Source organism: Typopeltis vanoorti, chromosome 4, assembly GCF_054136105.1.
Source record: "Typopeltis vanoorti isolate ZY-2024b chromosome 4, IOZ_Tvanoo_1.0, whole genome shotgun sequence".
NCBI lineage: Eukaryota > Metazoa > Arthropoda > Arachnida > Uropygi > Thelyphonidae > Typopeltis > Typopeltis vanoorti.
In genome coordinates this window covers 141,216,265-141,237,312 of record NC_143552.1, presented here as the reverse complement: position 1 = coordinate 141,237,312, position 21,048 = coordinate 141,216,265, and the positions used below count along the sequence as shown (strand labels likewise).

Here is a 21,048-nt window from a genome sequence, read left to right as displayed (position 1 = left end):
TGCATCATTACTAATATATAAATAAATATATACCCTATAATATAAAATGATAAGCTTTTTTGTAACGTTTTTGTGTCACTTTTTTTGTGAAGTTATTTGAAACGTTTTAAAACTCAGGGGCTACCCTGAGTGTCGAGTCATCAGAATTCAAGGAGAACCGGCCTACCAGTCCTGAACTCAGGGTGGGGGGGGTGCCGTAGGCACCAAGGGGAGCATATCCCCCCTAGTATAAATATATAGAAGTTAGTAAGGGAATCTTATAGTATAAACAAGTGAGATTTTGAAGCTTATCAATGATGGAAGTAGAATTCTGGGTTCATGCTGGCTAGGGGTTGTTGTTGTTATATGAAAGTACACGAAGTCCAGGTTCTTCTCACCTGCAGTGAGTGCATCATCACTGATATATAAATACTTATCATATGATAGGTATTTAAGTATATTATCTAAATGCACCCTACCTGGATGAGTCCTTGAACTCCCTAGAGGTGCCTTAATAATAATAATAATGCCAAAAAGTATTGAGATATTATGTATTTTTAAATATGTATCATTATAGATCAGCATTTAGTTATAATTATAAGTAGGTTTTATAATATGTTTCAAGTTTATGTAAATCTCTTTCAGGGTATTCAGAGTTGCCAGATTTTTAACCAGGTTTTTAAAGTTATGTGAGCAGTTCTTTTTATCTCAGGATGAAGAGTAAGTAAAGTAATTAAAATTAAAATTCAGTGAATTTGCTACTATTTTGATGTATTACAGTTTTATTAAGAATTTATAATTTTCTAGTTCTCAAGCCCTCTGCCAAGACACTTTACAGGATTTTGACAAATGCATGCAACTACATACTTGTAATTACACTCAGAATGATGATGAGAATGTCAAGACTGAAACAAAAGAAATTGATTTTCTCAACGATGAACTCGTATTTAAAGTTGTAGTTATGTCAATGATGTGTATGGCCAGATTACAAGAAAAGGGTAAGTTAATTGTATTTATATACTCTTGAAAAATTAAATTGATTTCTTATGGTTTAGAAAAATGTGCAATTCATCTGGAGAAAACACAGAAACGTGTTTTTTTATTATGTTATTTTTCAGAATAGTATTTTTATTTTGGTCCGGGACATCAAAATTGGGAATGGAATTTAATACTGTTTTTTACAGGATAAAACGATTATCACAATAAAAATAAAAATGTTTTGTGAAAAGAATCAATATTTGACCACCTTTCAGATAAGAATTGTAAATTCAAATTAGTAAATATTATTAGGGGAAAAAAATTTTTTTTTTTATTATTATTTATGTAAATCCTGAGAGAGAGAGAGAGCATGGTGATTTGAGACCTCCAATAAGCAGAAGATGATCTTACACTGAGTGACAGAAATCATTTTCCACCTAAAGATATTCACAAATCTTGAATATCCATGAGTGGGATTCAGTGGTGTCTCGTGGCTTGAAATCGTCAGGGTGCTGCAACTTTCGAAATATACATACACACTGTAAGTACAGTGTATACGTGTTTGGATAAAATATCAAAATTATGGTAAAAATTTAAAAAAATTAAACATGAAAAAATATTGTTTATTATTGATAAAATTATACAGTTTGGTATAATTCAAAATTACTTAAAAATAAAATATATTTTTCTTGTTTTGTTTCATGAAAATATGTTGTTTATTATCAGTAAAATTATACAGTTTGATATAATTCAAAATTACTTAAAAATGAAATCCATTCCTTTAATTGTAATTAAAGGCGTGGATTTACAATTTTTGGACATTACAATTAAATCCTTTAATTGTGATGTCCAAATATTTAAAGAGACGGACTAAACGCGATAAGCACTACGAACACTCTACTACTGGTGCAAACTGCATATAAACAACAGCAGAACTGCACGACGGAACATGCCACATTATGCTAATAGCTCGCATCTCACTATGACGTGCATATGCTTGCGCGCGTAGCGATATGACATTGTGGTAAACACAGTGCTGCTAGCGTCCTTCGCCCTCCTTAGTGCTGCAAGATTGATTTTTATTATTTTTTATACAAAATAAGAGAATTGTATAGATTGTTGATGATAAAATTAAATATTATAAGCAAATATAAATAAATTAATAAATTTATTTATATATATAGAAAAATTGGGGGTACTGCAGTTCCGCAGTGTCTATGCACGAGCCGTCCCTGGTGGGATTTGAACCTACAACCTTTACATAGGGAGTAGAGATATTGCTAGCTTGTCCATTCATGCTGGCAGAAGAGTTTGAAAATAACTAAACCTTAGAGATTTCATATAGCAAAGAAAACATTGAGCGAGGATGCATGAAGAAAAGAACAAATCACAAAAAGTCCATGGATAAGAAATCAGCATGTGATCAGAAGAATAAGTTGCTGACTTGTAAAAAGTAGTTTCAGTGCTTTAAAAATAAAAAAAAAAGGCCATCAGAAACTGAAGTGTCAAATATTGTTTACTCTTTTTGGATTTTCAGTTTCAGTGTTTTCCAGAACTTTTATGGAAGCATAAAAGTTCTGATGTGTGTGCTATTGACCTATTTTCACCACCACTACTTGAGATATTGATAGGTCAATAGGAGACACATCAGGCTTTACACTATCCATGTTCAATGGGATTAGACATTCTTTTTGTTCCTGTGGAATATTCTCTGTGCTAAGATTCAAATTATATAGTTTCATCAAAGGAACGTCCTGTTCAACTTAAAACTTCTTTTTGCATATATGCTGATATCCTATCAGCCCCCTGTTGACAAATTCTTATTCAATTTGTACAACAGCTCTGCTTTCTCCTCCTCCTCATACACCTGAGTTTCTTCATCCAGTGAAGAGGTAGCAGTGAGATCGATGTTGCATCATGTGATTGATCGCTTTAGCATAATAATCTCTTCTGCATCTCTCAGCCACATAACATCTGCATTCAGTAGAGTTATTCGTTCATACTCATTATTTTACTTGCAGCATGATAGAATTCTCTTGGATTGTCTTTAGCTTAAAGAGCTGGTTTCTTTTCATACCTAGTGAACTTTCTATTCAGTAGTTGTAACTCTTCTGGGCTGCTCCTTATAATTTTCATACTTGACATTATCTTGCACATGGTATTCCTTCAACATCTTTTTCTTGTGAATCTACTGCTTAAGAAAATTGCACATCTTCTTAAGCAGTAGATTCACAAGAAATTTCACTCCTACTCTGTTTATTCTTTGACCTCTAGGGTGGCACTTTCTGATACTGTATCCTTTAAGTATTTTTTGAATGCTTCTCATGTGCTGCCAATATTCCTTAACATCTAGCAACTGATACCATAGGACAGAACCTAGCACACTCATTAGTTAGTCATAATTTCTTGCTTTGCAGCATGTAACCTTTTTCAGGGGTTTTCAAACTTTTTGGTCAGGAACCACCTGAGTAAAAATTCAGTAATAACAAAGATCCCTTCTGAATGGAACTTCCATAACCTTTAGTACAGCAACATTGCTATTCCCAGTTGGGGTAAAACAGTCATATCTTTAACTGAAATCTGCTCTCACTCTATAATTAGATCTAACACTCTTTAACCTTGAGATCCTTTGGTCACATGCTTTTTTGAGAAAGTTTTCTCACAACAGCTCAATAAATTTGGTTTTGTTCTTCTCGTGAGATTTCACTGCTAAAACCATAATGATTGCTTGTTTATTTGATAATGCATTTCATCATGCAACTGATCAACGCCCCACTATATATTTGATTTTGTTAGACTCCAGCTCACACCATATGGCTTCTAACTCACTGCCACATGCAAAATTGTTATTACTAGTGTTGCATCATGGGTTTATATTCTAACTGGGTTCAAATCATCGAATATCATTAGTAACACATCCTTCCTAAAAATACTCTACTCTGTACACTCAGTAGCAGTTAGTATATTATTAAGTGAGACCTCCAGGGAGGCAGAGGCTCATCGAGGGGGGGCCACATACTACACACACCAGCTATCATACTTATTCTTGAATTCATTCACACTGCTTCCACACACACACACACACACAACATCCAATGGCAATCCATTCCAATCATGCACCACCCTCTGAGAGAAAAATCTAGCCCTCACCCCTTCTTTGCAGCCTTCATTCTTAGCTTCCAAGGATGCCTTCTCATCCTTTCCCTACCTTCCATAAATTGAAAAGTTCCATCAATTGAAATCCTGTATGACCCTTTCAGAAGTTTGTAAGTCTCAATCATATCACCCCCTCTTTCTCCTGTTTGCTAGTGTCTGCAGTCTACAAATTCTCAATTTGTCTTCATAATCAGTATTCCACAATCCTGATATAATTTTTAATTCTACTTTGTACTCTTTCCAATATATCAGAATCACAACGGAAACCAGGAGACCAGACCTGCGCACAGTAATCCGAGTGAGGTCTTATCAGGGCCTTCTAAAGAGGCAAAATGACATCCTTATCTTTATATGTGAACATTCGTTTCAGCATTCCAGTTATCTTTTGAGTATTTGCAATCTTTGCCACATAGCCCCTGAACTTCAGCTTCCTGTCTATTAACACTCCAAGATCCCTAGCCTCATCAATTTCTTCTAGCTTAATCCCACCATAATGACATTGGATATCTAATCACACTGAAGTGAATGACTTTACATTTACTGACACCAATTTTTCCATTCCCACAATTCCAGCCTGTTCAAATCATTCTGCAAGTACTGTATATCAGCAGCATTCCTGATTACCCTACCTATCTTTACATCATCAAGAAACAGCTGTATGTCACTTGTCAAAGCCTTCCCAACATCATTAATGTAGAGATTGAATAACAGCAGACCAAGCACTGTTCCATTTGGTACACCACTTTTTCTTCTTTTTTTTTTAATCTTTGTACTGGTTATGGGCAGTACTACCCTTACAATGATGTCCAGACTTGATATAGGCCTAATCCTTTACAAGTGTTTTACCCTATGCCTGTTCTAGTTATTCTCTGGTGGCAACAGCATGCCACCAGTGTGCCCTGTAGGGCCCTCAAGGAAAGAACTTTTATATCCTTCTGTGTAAGCCCAAGCTGCTTTAAGTTCTTATAGCTGTCTGCCCTCCATACGCCATGTAAAGAAATGGTGGCGTTGGTAAACCTCGGAGTTGTCCCCCATGCTTCTCCCATATCTTACTAACCAGATCTTGGTTATTAAATCATGCAGACTCACATCCCCTGTGTACCACTTTTTGATATCTGTCAGTCAGCCATCCTCTTATTCATGCTAATATTCTATGACCCAAACCTGTTTTTCTCCAATTTATGCAACAGTCTACATATTGGATAGCTATGTGTAACTAGTGTCTATAATCTTTGCTCCAGTGTATTCACCAAGACAACACACTTTACCACTTTGTTTCTGATACTCCTGGCATTTGTGTACTGACATAAGTTATTTGCATGCTTTTTTTTTTTTTTTTGTATACTTACTTCCATAGTCTGTAACCCACCTGAACAACTACAGACCTCCTTGCATATGCTTAATAAATCCAGATGAAAATACGAGGGCTGTTTGAAAAGTTTGGTAAATTTCCAATAGACAGCGACACAATTCATTCATTCATACCAGTGTCAGCATGTATCATCTTTTTCATGACCGCTGGCAAAATTTTAGCCACATGTGATGAGTAGTTCTCGTTTAGCAAACATTTAAAATAACTGTGTTCACATTTTTCATAAAAATTGAAGAAAAAAAACGCGTGCATGATAAAACACTTTTATTTGAAGAAGTGGATGGCCATGCAGATCAGAGCCGAGTTAGATACAGTTCATGGGGACTCTGCACCAGCATTAAAGACTATTTATTTTTGGATAAATGAGTTTAAACATGATAGTAAGTCCATCGAAGATGAAGCGCTCTCCGGACGTCTAGCTGGGGAAATGATTGACAAAATCCATGGTATCATTATGGAAGACCGCTGAGTGAAAGTGCATGAGATTGCTGAGATTGTAGGCATCTCAATAGGTGTATAATATCCTGCACGAAAAATTGCATGTGAAAAAGCTGTGTGGGCAATGGGTGCTGCGATTGTTGACTGCTCGATCAAAACCGCACAAAAAGACATTTCAAGCAGTCTTTTGCAATGTTTAATCGCAATTCACATGATTTTTTGCATCGTTCATGACTGTAGGTGAAACTTGGATCCACCACACCTGAGTCCAAGCAGCAGTCAAAACAGTGGACAATGATCGGTGAAAGAGCACCGAAAAAAGTGAAGACCGTTTTGTCAGCTGGGAAGGTAATGGCCACTATTTCTTGGGATTCCCAAGGAATTATCATGATAGACTATTTCGAAAAGGGTAAGACAATAATAGGAGTCTATTATGCGTCATTATTGGACCATTTAGAAGAAGAACTGAAGAAAAAAAACAGCCAAGATTGGTGCACAAAAAAAAGTGCTCTTTCATGAAGACAATGCACCATCCCACACATTGGCTGTCACAATGGCAAAATTGCACGAATTGAGGTTAGAATTGGTTCCACATCTACCGTATTCTCTAGACTTGATCCCCATGTAACTTCTTGTTCCCAAACTTAAAAATTCAACTTGGTGGGAAAAAAATTTTCTTTGAATGAGGATGTCATCAAGGCTATTCATGACTATTTTGCACAATCTGGCAAATCCTAATATTTAGATAGGATGAAAAAATTGGAAACTCGCTGAACCAAATGTGTGGACCTCAATGGAGACTATGTTGAGAAATAAAGGTGATTTTTTCCCAAAAAAAATGTGTTTAACTTATTTTTTTACCAGACTTTTCAAACAACCCTCGTACAGTTGTTCTTTCCTCATAATTATTTCTAAACACCATTACATAACACGGTTGTTCTTACACAGATTGTCACTTTTCCCTCATGATAATCTAGTTTCCCTGACTCTGTATGGTCTCATACCTGTTAATAATTTTTCCAGATTCCTGATACCAAACACATTCAAGTGTAGACTGAATTTTTCTTGAGCAGTTGGGATTGGGAAAAACCTTTTGGATTTTTATACAGTATTATTATAATTGAGATATCCCTGAATTCTGTAAATTGATATCTGATGTAGAAGAATTGAACATTTTTTGTGTTTTTCAGGTAGTTCTGCTATATCTGCTGCAACAGCCTTTACATTAGCACTGTTTTCGCATATTGTTTGCCATTGTGTCCAGAGATTAGTAACTTCAATTTATCCTGTTATTGCAACTGACCTTTCTGATACAGTTACCAAAGATTATAATGGTTTGTATTTCCCAACTTTTATCATTATATATATATATATATTTTTTTTTTTTTAATAATCCAAACCAAACTAGATTCCAAAGCAACAGATAGTGTAAATATTCATTGAGTTTTGAGCATTAATGCAATTTACATTAAACTTTTTTTAAGTCACCTATCTAAAAGTCTGAAGAATATAAGTTGAGCTTTTGATGCCATCTTGGTAAAATGGTAAACAAAGATTTTACAAAAAAGAAGTCATTATGAAAAAGAAAAAATTATGAAATAAAGAAAAAGAATGCAAAATTCTCCACAAAAAAGTCTAGTGTGTGTGTGTGTGTGTTTACCCAGACTAGCTGCCTGTTTTTCAGGAAAAAAGCAGCAGCTGGTCATCAACAACATATTTTTTTATGTATATCCCCATTGCCAGACATTGTAACAGTACAACACTATTAGGATTTCATGTCTAGTTTCTGATCTGTTTTCTTTTGGTCTGTGATTTTTCGCTTCTGATTTGATCAGGTTAGATCTTATATGTTAGGAGTTTCACAGAAGATTAAAATGTCAACTTCAGCTCTATCTTAGTCTGCCTCTATATCTTTTTTTTGTCATTTCTGCTTCAGGTGCATGTTTTTAATCTTTTTTTACCTAATCTATTTAACTGATGCACTGTTTTAGATGAGTGCTGTTATATTAAAAATGTGAGGTTCTCTTGAGGCATCTTTGTTTTTAATGGTTCTGTCATTGATGTATCCACGTTATGTATGTACTTTTTTGCCCGGCTCTGATCCTTATATATTCCTCTGTTATACTTGGCAAGAAATGATATTCTTGTTTTAATCTTAATTTTTTACCCAACCACAAGCAGACAAAGTTTGTGTATGAGATATCTTCACAACTTGTTTACTTGTATATACGTGCTGTGGACTTTACATTAGTTGCCTCAGTATCCCATAATGCAACAACATTATAGGAAGGATCTTGCCAGCCCAGTCTCAACCTTTATTGAGGTATCATCATTGGGAGTCATTAATAAATTACCCAGGAAGATTTAATCAATGCAGAAATTATGTTTTCTGTACACCCTCTGTCCAAAAAGAAACAGAACTTTTGATAGAATATAAAACACAGGCCAATTATAATTATTCAAATCATTTATTTCAATCAATATTCTCTCCCTCAGCTTCGATACTGCGTTTGGCACAGTCAATTAATTCGTGAAATGAGTTTTTTTATATCAGTTTTTGGGATACTGTTGAGTGTCGTGGCTACTGGCGCTTGAACGTTTTCAGTGGTGTTGTATCGCTTTCCTTTCATCAGCAAATGAAGTTGGGGGAAGAGAAAGAAGTCACAGAGTGCTAAATCAGGTGAATACGGCAAGTGATCCAACACACAAACTTGGTTTTTGCTCAAAAACTGTCTCACAATGTTCGAATGATGAGATGGTGCATTATCGTGCAAAAGTAACCAGCTGCCTGCATCACGATATTTATGCAGTACGCGACGAATTCTCGCTATCAATCGCTTAAAAATTTCAAGATAAAACTCAATATTGACCGTTTGGCAAGGCGGAATGAATTCTTTGTAGATAATGCCCTTGGAATCATAGAAACAAATCAACATTGTCTTTACTTGTGACTTTTTTTCAGATGCCCCTCTTTTAGTGGTCTCCACTCTGGCGCTTTGTTTCGGGCTCATACTCAAAACACCACGTTTCATCACCGGTAATGATTGTTTCAAGGAAGTTTGAGTCCTTTTGAGCGGTTTTAATGAGGTCCTTGCAGTGTTCAATTCGATACATTTTTTGGTCATTGGTCAACTTGTGGGTAACAAATCGCGAATTCAATTTACAAAGGCCCAAACTCTCGGTCAAAATTTTGTGCCCAGTTGATTTTGGAATCCCCAATTCATCATCAATCAGTCTCACGGACGATTTCGGGATTTCTTTGATGAAATCATTTGATGCATTTTAGTAAAACTTTTACCAAGTTTAACACAAAAGTCAATCGCAGCTCTCTGTTTGAAACTCATTTTCCTACCGTTCTTCAAAACACATTGTCACTCTTGGCACTATAACTCGGCTTCTAATGTAACAAATTCATAAACAGTTGACGCAACACTAATGAAAGTTGCCACTTTCGACAACAAAAAGATACAACAGGTGGCACCACTAGTTTCTTCTATTTTCGAAAAGTTTGGTTTCTTTTTGTACAGAGGGTGTACAAGTAATGTATCAGAGATAGTTGTAGAAAGCTATTTTAGTATATTCTTATTTTAATCCCTTAACCCGAAGTATTCTACAACTGTCTCCAACTATCGCAGGCCTGGTTGGCCAAGTTGTCAGCATATCCACTCTCCAGCCTAAAGTCTGCAGGTTGAAATCCTGCCATGGGCATGGATATTTGTGATTGTCTGTGAAAATACTAGTGGTGATGATGAGCAGTAGATGGCATTGGTGTAGATGATGATGATGGTAGTTGCAGTTCGTTGTAATTGGTGGATTGAGTGGTGGAGACAGAGTAGTAGAATAGGTGTCCTCCCTGGAGGTTTTACGTAATAATGTCTGTGTTTACTATTGCACATATTGTTTATTGCTTGACTTAATAATTTTTTAATATAATTGTGCTTTATGTATCCAAAATATCCTTTTCTTCAGTTTTTATATAATTTTTATGATTTTTGATTACTTTGTAGCACTGTTTGTACATTTCTAAGCTTTCTTGGTAGTCTCCAAAATATTTTGCTTTATCTTTTCATGACCTTATTTTAATATTTCTACACATTACTAAGCTTTCCTGCATTCTTTATACTTTAAGACCATGAGTGACTTATTAGCAGGAGCTTTTTATGATTCCTGCTTTCACTCACCATTCATTACTTTATCACTGTAAATTATTGCTAATTAATCAAATTAATTTTAAGTGGTTTAACTAATTTATAAAATGATTGCATTGCTGTTATCCATTGTAAGTCGCATCTCCCATTGGATAAGAAGCATAGAACTCCCTGCTTTGACAACCTGATTGGTTCATGAAAACTGTCACTGAGTGAGTTATGAGCCCTAATAAGTAGAGACTCATTTTCAATAATTTGAGGTTATGTTCCTAGAAATATAGTTTAAACTATATAAAAATCCTTCCAAAAAGGCTACTGAACTATATGGCAGTAATGAAATCATAGAGAAACACATTTAATTAGGCAAAAGTGAGAATTTACTGTTTAGAGTTTCTGAAAATAAAACTACATGTAATTTCTTCTGAACTAAGTAATCATGAAATAATGTTTGATCTTTAATATCCACTATTTCTATATAATTTACTTCACTGAAATAAATAAAGGCTCTTTCTTTTGATAATTACTATTATGCACCGACTGAAAATACAACTCTCTGACATTAAATTTCTTTAGTATTGAATGAGAGTTCTTGCTCTCTTAAGGTTTTTGGTCTCTAAAGAGAACCAACCAGTTTCCTGTCAGGCCAGTGAAACCTTTATCAAATGCACTAATAAAAGGTGAATATATGGATTCTTAGGCAGCATTCTTGAATTTTAAGTAGTGCAACTAAAGTAACTCTAATGCTGCAGATTGTATTCTCATAAGCTCTCTCTTCAAATTTTTAAAATTTTCAAAGTTTCTGCATATATCCGGCTTTGAAATGTTGGATCTTTAATATCCACTATTTCTATATAAGTATTTTTTATTTTCTCAATAAATTTGCTGGTAGCATGAAAAAGCATTTCTGGCAAGCTCCTTTCAGAATTTGAATAATCAGTTTCTATGGAATGACTTTTAATGGGATTATATTGATCAAGTGCATATAATATGTTATATCAACTAGTTTCACCAACTAAGGCTGTTGGCATCTAGGGTACATAACTGATGTAAGGCACTAAAAAGATGCCAACAGCCTTAGTTGGTGAAACTAGTTGATATAACATATTATATGCACTTGATCAATGTAATCCCATTAAAAGTCATTCCAGAGCTTTTTGGTCAAGAAAATTAAACGTTTTTTAATCAGTTTCTATATTTTTATGACCATAGTCTACTTTTTTAAAAGCCTCCAAGTCTTTGTAATTAAGGTAAAAGGAGGATGAGGTTCTTGAATTTGATCATCTTATTCTTTGTTCCTTGCTCTGCCAATTTCAGTAAGTTTCTCAGTGGTAGGCCCCTTTTCATGCGAGTCCAGCTATTCGTTTACAACTCCATTAAAGATTTCTAGAAACAACCTGTTTATTATCTCAATCACAGTCATTGCTTTTTTCCGAAGAAGAAGATTCATAAACTCCAGTCTTCAATTGAAGGATACATATTCTGATCACCTTGCTTCTATAGCTCATTATTTTATACATTCATAATAGAAAATTTATAACTGTCATAAACAGTGAGGCAGTCAGCATGATGGTCTATTATACTTGACAAGAAATTATATTCTTGGATTTTCACCCTATTTTATTCAAGTGTAAATAAACAGATGTTTGGATTTAAAATTCCATCACATTATGTTCTTTGTATACTATAATGCACATTACTTCCTTCTCAGATTTACATAAAGTATTATGTAAGTTTGTATTTCTTGCAAAAGTTTACATGTGAACTATCTTTCACAAGTAAACACATGAAACATCTTTCACATGTAGGCTAACAAAATCTTTCAAATGAAAGATTTTGTTAGCCTATGGACAAGTAAACCAAAGATGAAAATTAATATAATTTTTTAAGCATAACACATGTGTTGCTGTTATTGTTGTTCTGTCTACCAGAGAAATTGCTTTTGTTTTCAGTGCTGTTGACTGGCTACTTGTTGACAATTTTTTTTTTAGTCTTCAGAAGATGAGATTTAATGGTTTTCTTTCACTTATAAATAACACTATCAACTGCATGAGACGTTTCATGTCTCATGCAGTTGATAGTGTTTTCATTTGGACAGAATGAAAGAATGAATATCTTTTAAAGTGGTATGCAATTTAAAATATCTTTTAAGTTGCATACCACTGAAAATCATTCTGAAAATTTCTGCCATGGTCAATATACATAAGTGTTATGAAGAGAATTTGCCATTTAATGAGTCTCTTAACCACCATGGATTTCTAATAATGTGATTTACAATTTTTTTTTTAATGGATTTTAAGATATTTTTGTCAGTGCATTACTGGAAATGCGTATTCTTTGTTGGGGGTGAGGTCCACTATACTTTTCTACAAATAGAAACAAGTGGTTATATGCAGTTAGCTCTCTGTTTAACAAACTTCCAGGTCTTAACTAACTTTTCATAGTATTAATGCTATTTTTTTTTTCAAGAAAATTCACTCTAGTAAACTGTTTTATTTATAACAAACTATTCCTAAGAGCTCTCTGTAGCGATAGATGACTGCATTCATGATTTCTTATAGTGATTGACAAGCTAAAAATAGCATTGCTTCTCTTAAATGAATTTTGTTCTTCTTGCAGAAGTTGAAAATGTTTCATTATCTCCTATTTCATCATCTCTTTCGCATGTCTCAAAAGTTACCAACAAACACTCTGGTGATAATAAAGAAAACCATAGCCGAGTAAGTGATTCCTAATTTAGCTTCTTTTTGTAATATTGATCTTTCTTATTTGCCTTATATAAATTCAGCATATCTGTTTATATAATATCTTAATACAAAATTGGTATCATTGAAATGTGAGTTGTTTAGATTTGTTCTCAGATAAGAATAGAATAGAATAGACAAACTAAACTTTGCAAAATACATCATAGGTTTACTAAAGAGTGGTCCTGTTTTAGCAATTTGCTCGTATTTTATAATAAGGTTACTGCTCAGATGGATAAAGGGAATAGATACACTGTGACACTTTTAGACTTTGCTAAGCATTTGTTAGGATACCACATGAGAGGATGTTGCATAAACTGTGGAATATAGGATTAGAATATAAGCTATTGACTTGTATAAGTGGATAGCTGATGGTAAATATTCAAATGTGGTATACGGTGGGTGTGAATCTGCTAGATTTAAGGTGACCAGTGGTGTTCTCCAGGGATTGATCCTTGGACCATTGTTGTTCAATCTATACATTAATGATTTTGGAAAGAACCCGATGGTGTCTTTATCCCATCCAAACCCAGGAGACCAATGTGCACACAGTAATGTAGGTGCAGTTATAACAGGGTCTTGTAAAGAGGCAAATGCTTTCCTTATCCTTACATATCAAATGTTTGATTCAACATTGCAATTATCCACTGAGTTGTTTTTGCAATGTAATCTTTGAACTCCAGTTTTCTGTTCACCATAACCCTAAGATCTCTATCCTTATCAATTTCTTGTAACATAATCCCACCATAATATGCCATTGGAAATCTCATCACGCCAGTGTGCATAACTTTATACTTACCTTACAAGAAGTTGATGAGGCTAGGTATCGTCATCCCCACACAATGTATTAAATACCAAGGCTGTAATCCTATACTAACTTTGATCTGCTTTCATAAAAAATCTAGCAATTGCCGACCTGGGATCTCATGCATCATGCCACATAATGTGACATTAACAACTAGCATTGTTCTAATGTGTACATAGTAATTAATATAATGTTTTGTTGTTTTTTTTTGGGGTCAATTTGTTTGTATGTACTTGTGAAGTTCTGATAACATCTGCTATGTATAATTTTTTTTTTTTATATTAAGTTTTGATTCCTCTAATTTTTTAAGTCTGACTTACAAAACTTGTTGAGTTATATCATTTACTGTAATAACCCTGTTATATGTTTAGAAACATGTGGTCTCAGTACCAAAAATTAACTGAATAACTGCTATCACAGAAATATTTGTATTTGTCAAGAGAGAAATTATTCAAAAACTAGACTATCTGTATGCAAGACAGTATTCAAACCAATTTTAACTTATGGATCCAAGAACGGTTAGAAATAAAACACAATCAAAGCTCAGACCACAGATGTGAGGGATCTGAGAAAGATTAGGAGAGTGAACAGGCATCAGTAGCAGTATCGTATTAAAAATGAGGATATTAATACGATACTGCTACTGATGCCTGTTATTGATGTTGTTTGCATTCAAGAATGTTACTAGAGCTAATCTAAGGTGGTATTTAAGCAGAATGGAAAAGGAAACATTAGCAAAACAAGTGTTTGTCAGGTTGGCAAGAAAAAGACCCTGAGGAAGACCATCATCTAAATGGATTGATACAGTAAGAGAGAAATTTAAGATCCGAGAATATTGGAGGCTTGATAGATAACAGATTAATATGGAGGAAAATTGTCGATTGGAAGGTGGAGATGTAAATTTTTTTATGTAGTACTATCATAATATCCTCCCCCTCTCCCCTTGAGGGCACATATCAGGAATTTGATGGTGACTCCCAACTCTCACTAGAAAACACTATTGAATTCTCAGTGAAATCTTATATTACTGACTTTGTATAAACTATCAATATGTCCTGGTCGAAAACTTTGTAGCATCAATGTTATTCTAAGGAAAATTCACTATAGGTAAACTTTTGCTATAAGAAATTACATTTGATGCTCTTTATAGCATACACTACTGTAACAGACTCACTTCCTGTAAAAATAAATAAATAAATAAATAAAAAGTCCTCACATTGTTATATTAAAGGAAATTTACTACAACAAACTATCCATTTTAACAAATTCTTCCTCTGCTCCCTGGACATTTTGTTATAGTGGGAGTCAACTGTAACAATAGTTCATTCATTCATTCTCATCTGTGCAGGACAGGTTGAGTGTTCAATGAATTCTTTTCTTCCATTGAGTTCTGTCTTCTTCCAGCAATTCCGATTAGAGTTACCCCACACCAAACTTTTCTGGAAGCGTAATATCAGAGTGGAACCTCCGATGAAGAGAGATTATGCTCTGAACTCAAGGATGACAGCCATAAGAAGAATCCTGATACGTAAGAATAGGCATTTGGTTCCCACCAGAAATATTGTCTTCAGAAAACCAAAACCACCAACATCTGTCAAAACATGATATTTCAACTATCTAGTAAAGCTCTATTATCTCAAACCTCTTACATTGCTTTAAATATCAGAAATATGGTTATTTTCAAACTGCCTGTCATGGCTCTGCCATCTTGTGCTTGATGCAGCAGTAAAGAATACAAGAATAAGTACAGTAAGAGCAAAACACCAAAATGCTCTAATTCTGAGGGAGATCACCCAGCATATTCCTAAGCAGGAAGGAAGAAAAGGAGATACAAAAGTTAAAAACAGATATCACATTAATATAATCACATATTAGGAGGCAAAGAAGCAGTATACAACATCTTCTAAATCTTCTTACACTGAAAAGGCAACTGTAAAGAAAGCGTTAGTCAGGACGTTGACGCATATGTCAATCCTGCCTTCTCACAACTACAACATCCCTAAAAGATATGACTTGTTCACTATTTCCTTTGAGCAAATACTGAAAATGGTTCCGTTACATGAAAATCCTCTTATTAAAAAATAATGGAACATGCACCACAAAGGATTAAAGACATGCTTCTGGACTCTTTATTAGAGATAGCCCATCAACAGATAGCATGGATAGAGGGAGTGGAATTTGACAATGTCTTGGATATTTTTCCAGAAGAAGAGATGTTGGATACTGGCTGTCCACAATTCTCAAAATAGAAAATAAAAATCCAAGATTAATGAAATTGAAACTTCTCAACATAGGAAGCCAAATGATACACCAAAAAGAAATAATGGAAACATTCTTACAATGAAATTGTTATGAATTCTGACAAAACAAAGATGACATCAAGGCTCTCTTGAAGAAGTATAAACCAATATGCTTCTGCTTGCAGGAGACATACAGGTTTATATCTTATAGAGAGCCAGATCATCACTCAGCTGAGTGATGATTCTGCTCTCTGTAATATTACCATCATTCGTAAGGACAGAACAGGTGCTGGACCTGCCCATGAAGGAGTGGGAGGATTGCCTTCCTTGTGGATAATCATATCCCCTTCTAACAAATCCAAATTAACACCAATGTAGAAGCAGTTGCTATCACAGTCTCAGTTGGAAATATAATAACAGTATGCTGCATCTACCTTCCTCTTGTTGCAGATATTTCTCAAGATGACCTTGATGTCATATTGCAGTTACCATCCCTTTTATTTTTAATGGGGGATTTAAACAGAAATAGCACTCTTTAGGGTAGTTCCTGAACAAACATCAGAGGAAGAGTTGAGTGTATGTCCGACAACAGTCTCCCCCTTTTAAATACAGCCATACACAAACACACTTCCATATGCCTATACAAACATTCACTGCCATTGACTTAACAATCTGCTCGCCCTCCCTTTTAGTGGGAAACTAATCACAACCTGTGTCATCAACTGTGATGGAGTACATGGACAACCATGTACTCCATCACAGGGAAATTGAGCAAGCTGACTGGCCCACCTTTTCCTTATTAGCTGAATTTGATTCAGCTCATCTCTTATCAGCGATGCAGTGAAACATATAACAGAGTGTATTATGGGAAGAGCCAGAACTGTAGTTCCATCGGGGGCCGGGGGGGGGGAGTTAGAGGAGGTGAATATGTTTTTTAATTTTATAGGTGACTTAAAAGTAGCATTAAGATTATAATCTTGGAATTCTATTTATATTATCTGATAACCCTTTAATGTATGGGATAGTTATGAGTTTACTGTAATCTATATTATATGCATTTTTGTCCACAACTGATTATTCAGAGTTGCCTCTGCTTATTTCTCAGCTAACTTCCATAACTAAGGGTCATTCTCCTATCTGCCACTTGGGGATGTGCTCAGTAGCAGTCAGCTCTGCCCAAGGTAATAATATATTGTTAGCCTAGTGAATTGAGTGGATAACATTGTTCTCTGATCAGCAAGTTGTGAATTTACATCTCATCATAGACATGAATGCTTGTTAAATGTTTTTAGGTGGTAGACAGCTTTTGTTGCTCGATGTGAAACCACCTGTTTTTCAGAGACCTGAATTGGCTTGAAAAAGTAATACCATGTTTGGTCTCTAGAGCAGAGGAACTGAATTAAATAACTTTAGCCCACTTATTGGCTACTATATAACTTAATAATGGGTGCAGTTGTATTAAAGGCTGAGAAATTCTTGTGGTTATAGCAGCGTAAGAATTTATTTCCTAGAAAGGTGGATCATCCCTTAGATTTTAGGTTGGTTCATTTATTTTATGTATATATTCCATGCTATTGTTGATGACATGTTACTAGGATTCATTTTGCCAGTCTTACCAAGTTTTATTTTTCTTGTGCAGAAGAAACACTATCCAATTTACAGTGAAATTTGAGATATATATAATACACATTTTTTTCCACGTAAGAATACATCATTGGGGAGGGAATTTTTATCACTCTTTTTCCTGTTTGAAAATCTCTTATTTAGACTATTCACATGAAATTCAAAATATTGGAATGGTAGTACTTCCATTTTTCTCCTCATAACAAAATTGTTGGTTTGAGAGAAAACTGGTTTCAGAATTTAAAAAATAACAATAATAATAATAAAGAGAATAATAAAAAAAGAGTAATAATAAGATAAACGTATAAAAAAATAACATTCAAATAAAGAAATATCTTTTCTATACAAAAGATATTTCTTAATTTGAAATTAAAAATGTATATCAGAATTCTCTTCCTCATTAATTATTACTTCAGTAACTGTTTCTGAAATGCTTACTTAATTAGCTACATGCAAGGGCTATATCACTTAAGATTGGGAACTGCACCTTATCTGCTGTTTGGCACCGACCAAATATCCAGTATCGTTTCCAGTATCCTATAATATTAGTAACATGAAGTAGATATGTATTTGTGGAATTTTGTGCCGTAATCACACACAGTAAGTCTGTCTTACACAGTAAGTTATGCATTTTGTAAACGTGCAATTTTTAAATGGCAAATATGCAACATAATCGGACCTTTCACGTTGTTTTTCTTGGTCTAAAGCAGAAATTTCTACATGTTAAACGAGAGTTATAAAAACACATTGGTTAAATTGTATTTCTTAATGATAGTCAGTCATATCTTTGTAATAGTGTTGCTTATTTTGTAAATCACCCTACAAAGTTTATCTAGGCTACAGGGTAGTGGCAGCCCATGAAGTTTTAAATGGAGGGTGCTGCCTATACAAAATAATTTTTAAAAAAATTCTTTTTTACCTAATTAGTAACCAATTTATTAATAAATAAATCTGTAGATTTATTTATTAATAAATTGGTTACTGATTAGGTAAAAAAGAATTTTTTTTAAAATTATTTCGTATAGGCAGCACCCCCACTTAAAACTTCACGGGCCGTCACTGCTACAGGGTCACCTCCAATCCCTTTGTAAGCGGGAAACTCTGCACTGGCTTGTTATAACCAAGTAACCTGGCTTCTCTGAAATCTGATTACTGCTTATGCTTGGGCAGTTAATCCTATCTCCATTGCCTGCCATTTGTAAATTGTGTGTTCTTCTGGCCAATTTGTCTATGGAATGAAAAACCCATGTTTTCAGGAGGGAAACTGACTAGTTCCTCTTCATTTGAAAAGTGCTGATAAAGATTCTTTCTATCTTTAACAAGATGCAAACCTTGATCTTGCCAGCCAAAAAATATTGTTGATACTAACTGAGCTACACAGACTCTATAAGGTTACTTTCATATCACAATCTTGTAAGCTCTTCATTTGGTGAAGGATTTCATTTCATGTGAAGATTTCTTGAACTCATGTGGCAATCAACCTTATTGATTGCCACATGAGTTCAAGTCTGGCCTTTGCACACAGATATATTACAGATGACTCCTACTGTAGAAAACTCAAATGCTTCAGGCAACTATAGTTTGCTGTAATGGCTTTTAAGTTTGCTATAATGAATTTCCTTTTGAATAGCATTTTGCTTATAAGGCTTTAATCAGGACATCAATGTGTTATAGTAAGCAAGTTTGTTATAACATTGCTAAAGCAAGAACTGACTATATCGATCAACTAAATACTGTTGAAAAATTTTTTTTTTGATATGTCTTCACTAATGATAAGTGTATAAGTTATGAACTCCAGTAATGTTGATTTAATTCTTTGTCTTCTGGTTTCAGTTTTGTCAGCAATTTGTCCCATTCCAGTTCTCTATACTGACTCACACTCCCTGTAAATTGTGTACATATTCATAATGATTTGCCATTTTCAAAAATGAAAACATCATCTATGTATAACTGGCTTCTTATATTGATGTTGATCTGCAGCACTGTATGAAACACAACCACCACTTTTCTTATTGGTGACCTGAAGTGGCCACTGCCATATTTGATCTACAGAGTAGGGATTATAGTTTCTGTTCCCCCATTATTCTAATATGCAGTATAAGGGATACTGTTCACAAGTTAGACACACCATGGCAACAGTGTCTGGCATGCTTGGAATGACTAAATTGGAAGAAAAGCTTGAGGTATTTGCTATAAGGCAAGGACCTAAAGCAAACTATAACCACAATTCCTAACAATTCTCTTCCACATTACTCTGGATCTTTTCTTAATCAGTTATCTTTCCAGGTACACTGTTGAGGTGACTGCTCATCTTGGTAATTTAGATTACTATCTTATCCAAGTTTCTTCTCTAGTGGAATATCCTCTCCTCTGTCATTCACATCCTCATGTTCTTTGATACCATAATACCACCAAGTGGGAAGATCTCAGGGACTCTTATTAATAATTTCCATTGTCAGACTTGTTGGAATGAAGAATTTCATTCTTTGGATATAGTGTGGAAATTTTGATAGGTATGTTCAAAATTCTCGCCCAATATTCTAGCCACTGTTTCCAAAAAATAATAAAAGGGCATGCCATGGTTATACACAAACATAGCCAAAAAGCAAAGGAACTCAAAGCTCATAAGATTGGTTGATTTTTCTGTGTTCTAAACCACAGAAACCTCCACTTACAATTTGTTGGTTAGTTGATTTATGGTCACTTTGTTATAAGATGTAAAACAGTATGGTACAGAAAAGGTTTAAAAAGAATCATTACTAAATTCATAATTAAATTAATGCATTTACATGTAGAATTGTATTTAGAGAGATATACATACAGTAAATAAAAAGTTTATGTAAGACATACTGAATAAATCAACTTGGGAATACACGTGTGTGTGTATATATATATATATATATATATATATATATATATATATATATATATATATATATATATATATATATATATATATAGTCAATCCTTGACTTATGATGGATGTGTAATATAACTGCTTGTACTTAATGACAGCCATGTTTAGTGCTACAGTACAACTTCTACTGTACTTTGACTTGCACCTATGCAATATGTATATCTGTAGAGGTAATGCTGCTTGGGATGACAGTGTAGTATGATATTTCTTGTGGGGAGGGAAATGTTTTTCACTATAGAAGGTCAAGGGTGGTGTATAGAGTCCTGGAGAAATGTATCTTCTGGAAAGTCACCAGAAAGAAACTATTCTCCATTTGCCTACCTGGTGGGCTGACTGGTTAGTGTATCCGCTCTCCAGCCAAAAGGCTGTGGGTTCAAATCCCGTCATGGGCATGGATGTCTGTGAAAATCTAGTGGTGTTGGTTGGTGTAGATGATGATGATAGTTGCAGCTGGTGGAGACAGAGAGTTGTAGAGTAGGTGCCCTCCCTGGAGGTGTCATGTAATAATAATAATAATAATTTGTGTATGGCCAAATAGCAAACACATCATCAACATTGACCACACTACTGAAATTTATACACCACAAAGTCATAACTTCTTAGAATGTATGTACACTACTTGCTGGAGCCAGTCATAATTCTCTCTTCTAA

The 21,048-nt window shown here is 34.4% G+C and overlaps 1 protein-coding gene across 3 annotated transcripts in view; it reads left to right on the top strand.

Moving 5' to 3' along the window:
• The window catches only part of Smg5 (Smg5 nonsense mediated mRNA decay factor), a 334,407-nt gene that overhangs the window by 129,145 nt on the left and 184,214 nt on the right, over nt 1–21,048 (top strand). For all 3 annotated transcript variants that reach the window (XM_090391497.1, XM_090391496.1, XM_090391498.1), the window contains 4 exons: nt 625–699; nt 787–977; nt 7,114–7,257; nt 12,688–12,788. In XM_090391497.1, the coding sequence (XP_090247623.1) occupies nt 625–699; nt 787–977; nt 7,114–7,257; nt 12,688–12,788 (511 nt within the window). The remainder of the gene's footprint in view (nt 1–624; nt 700–786; nt 978–7,113; nt 7,258–12,687; nt 12,789–21,048) is intronic.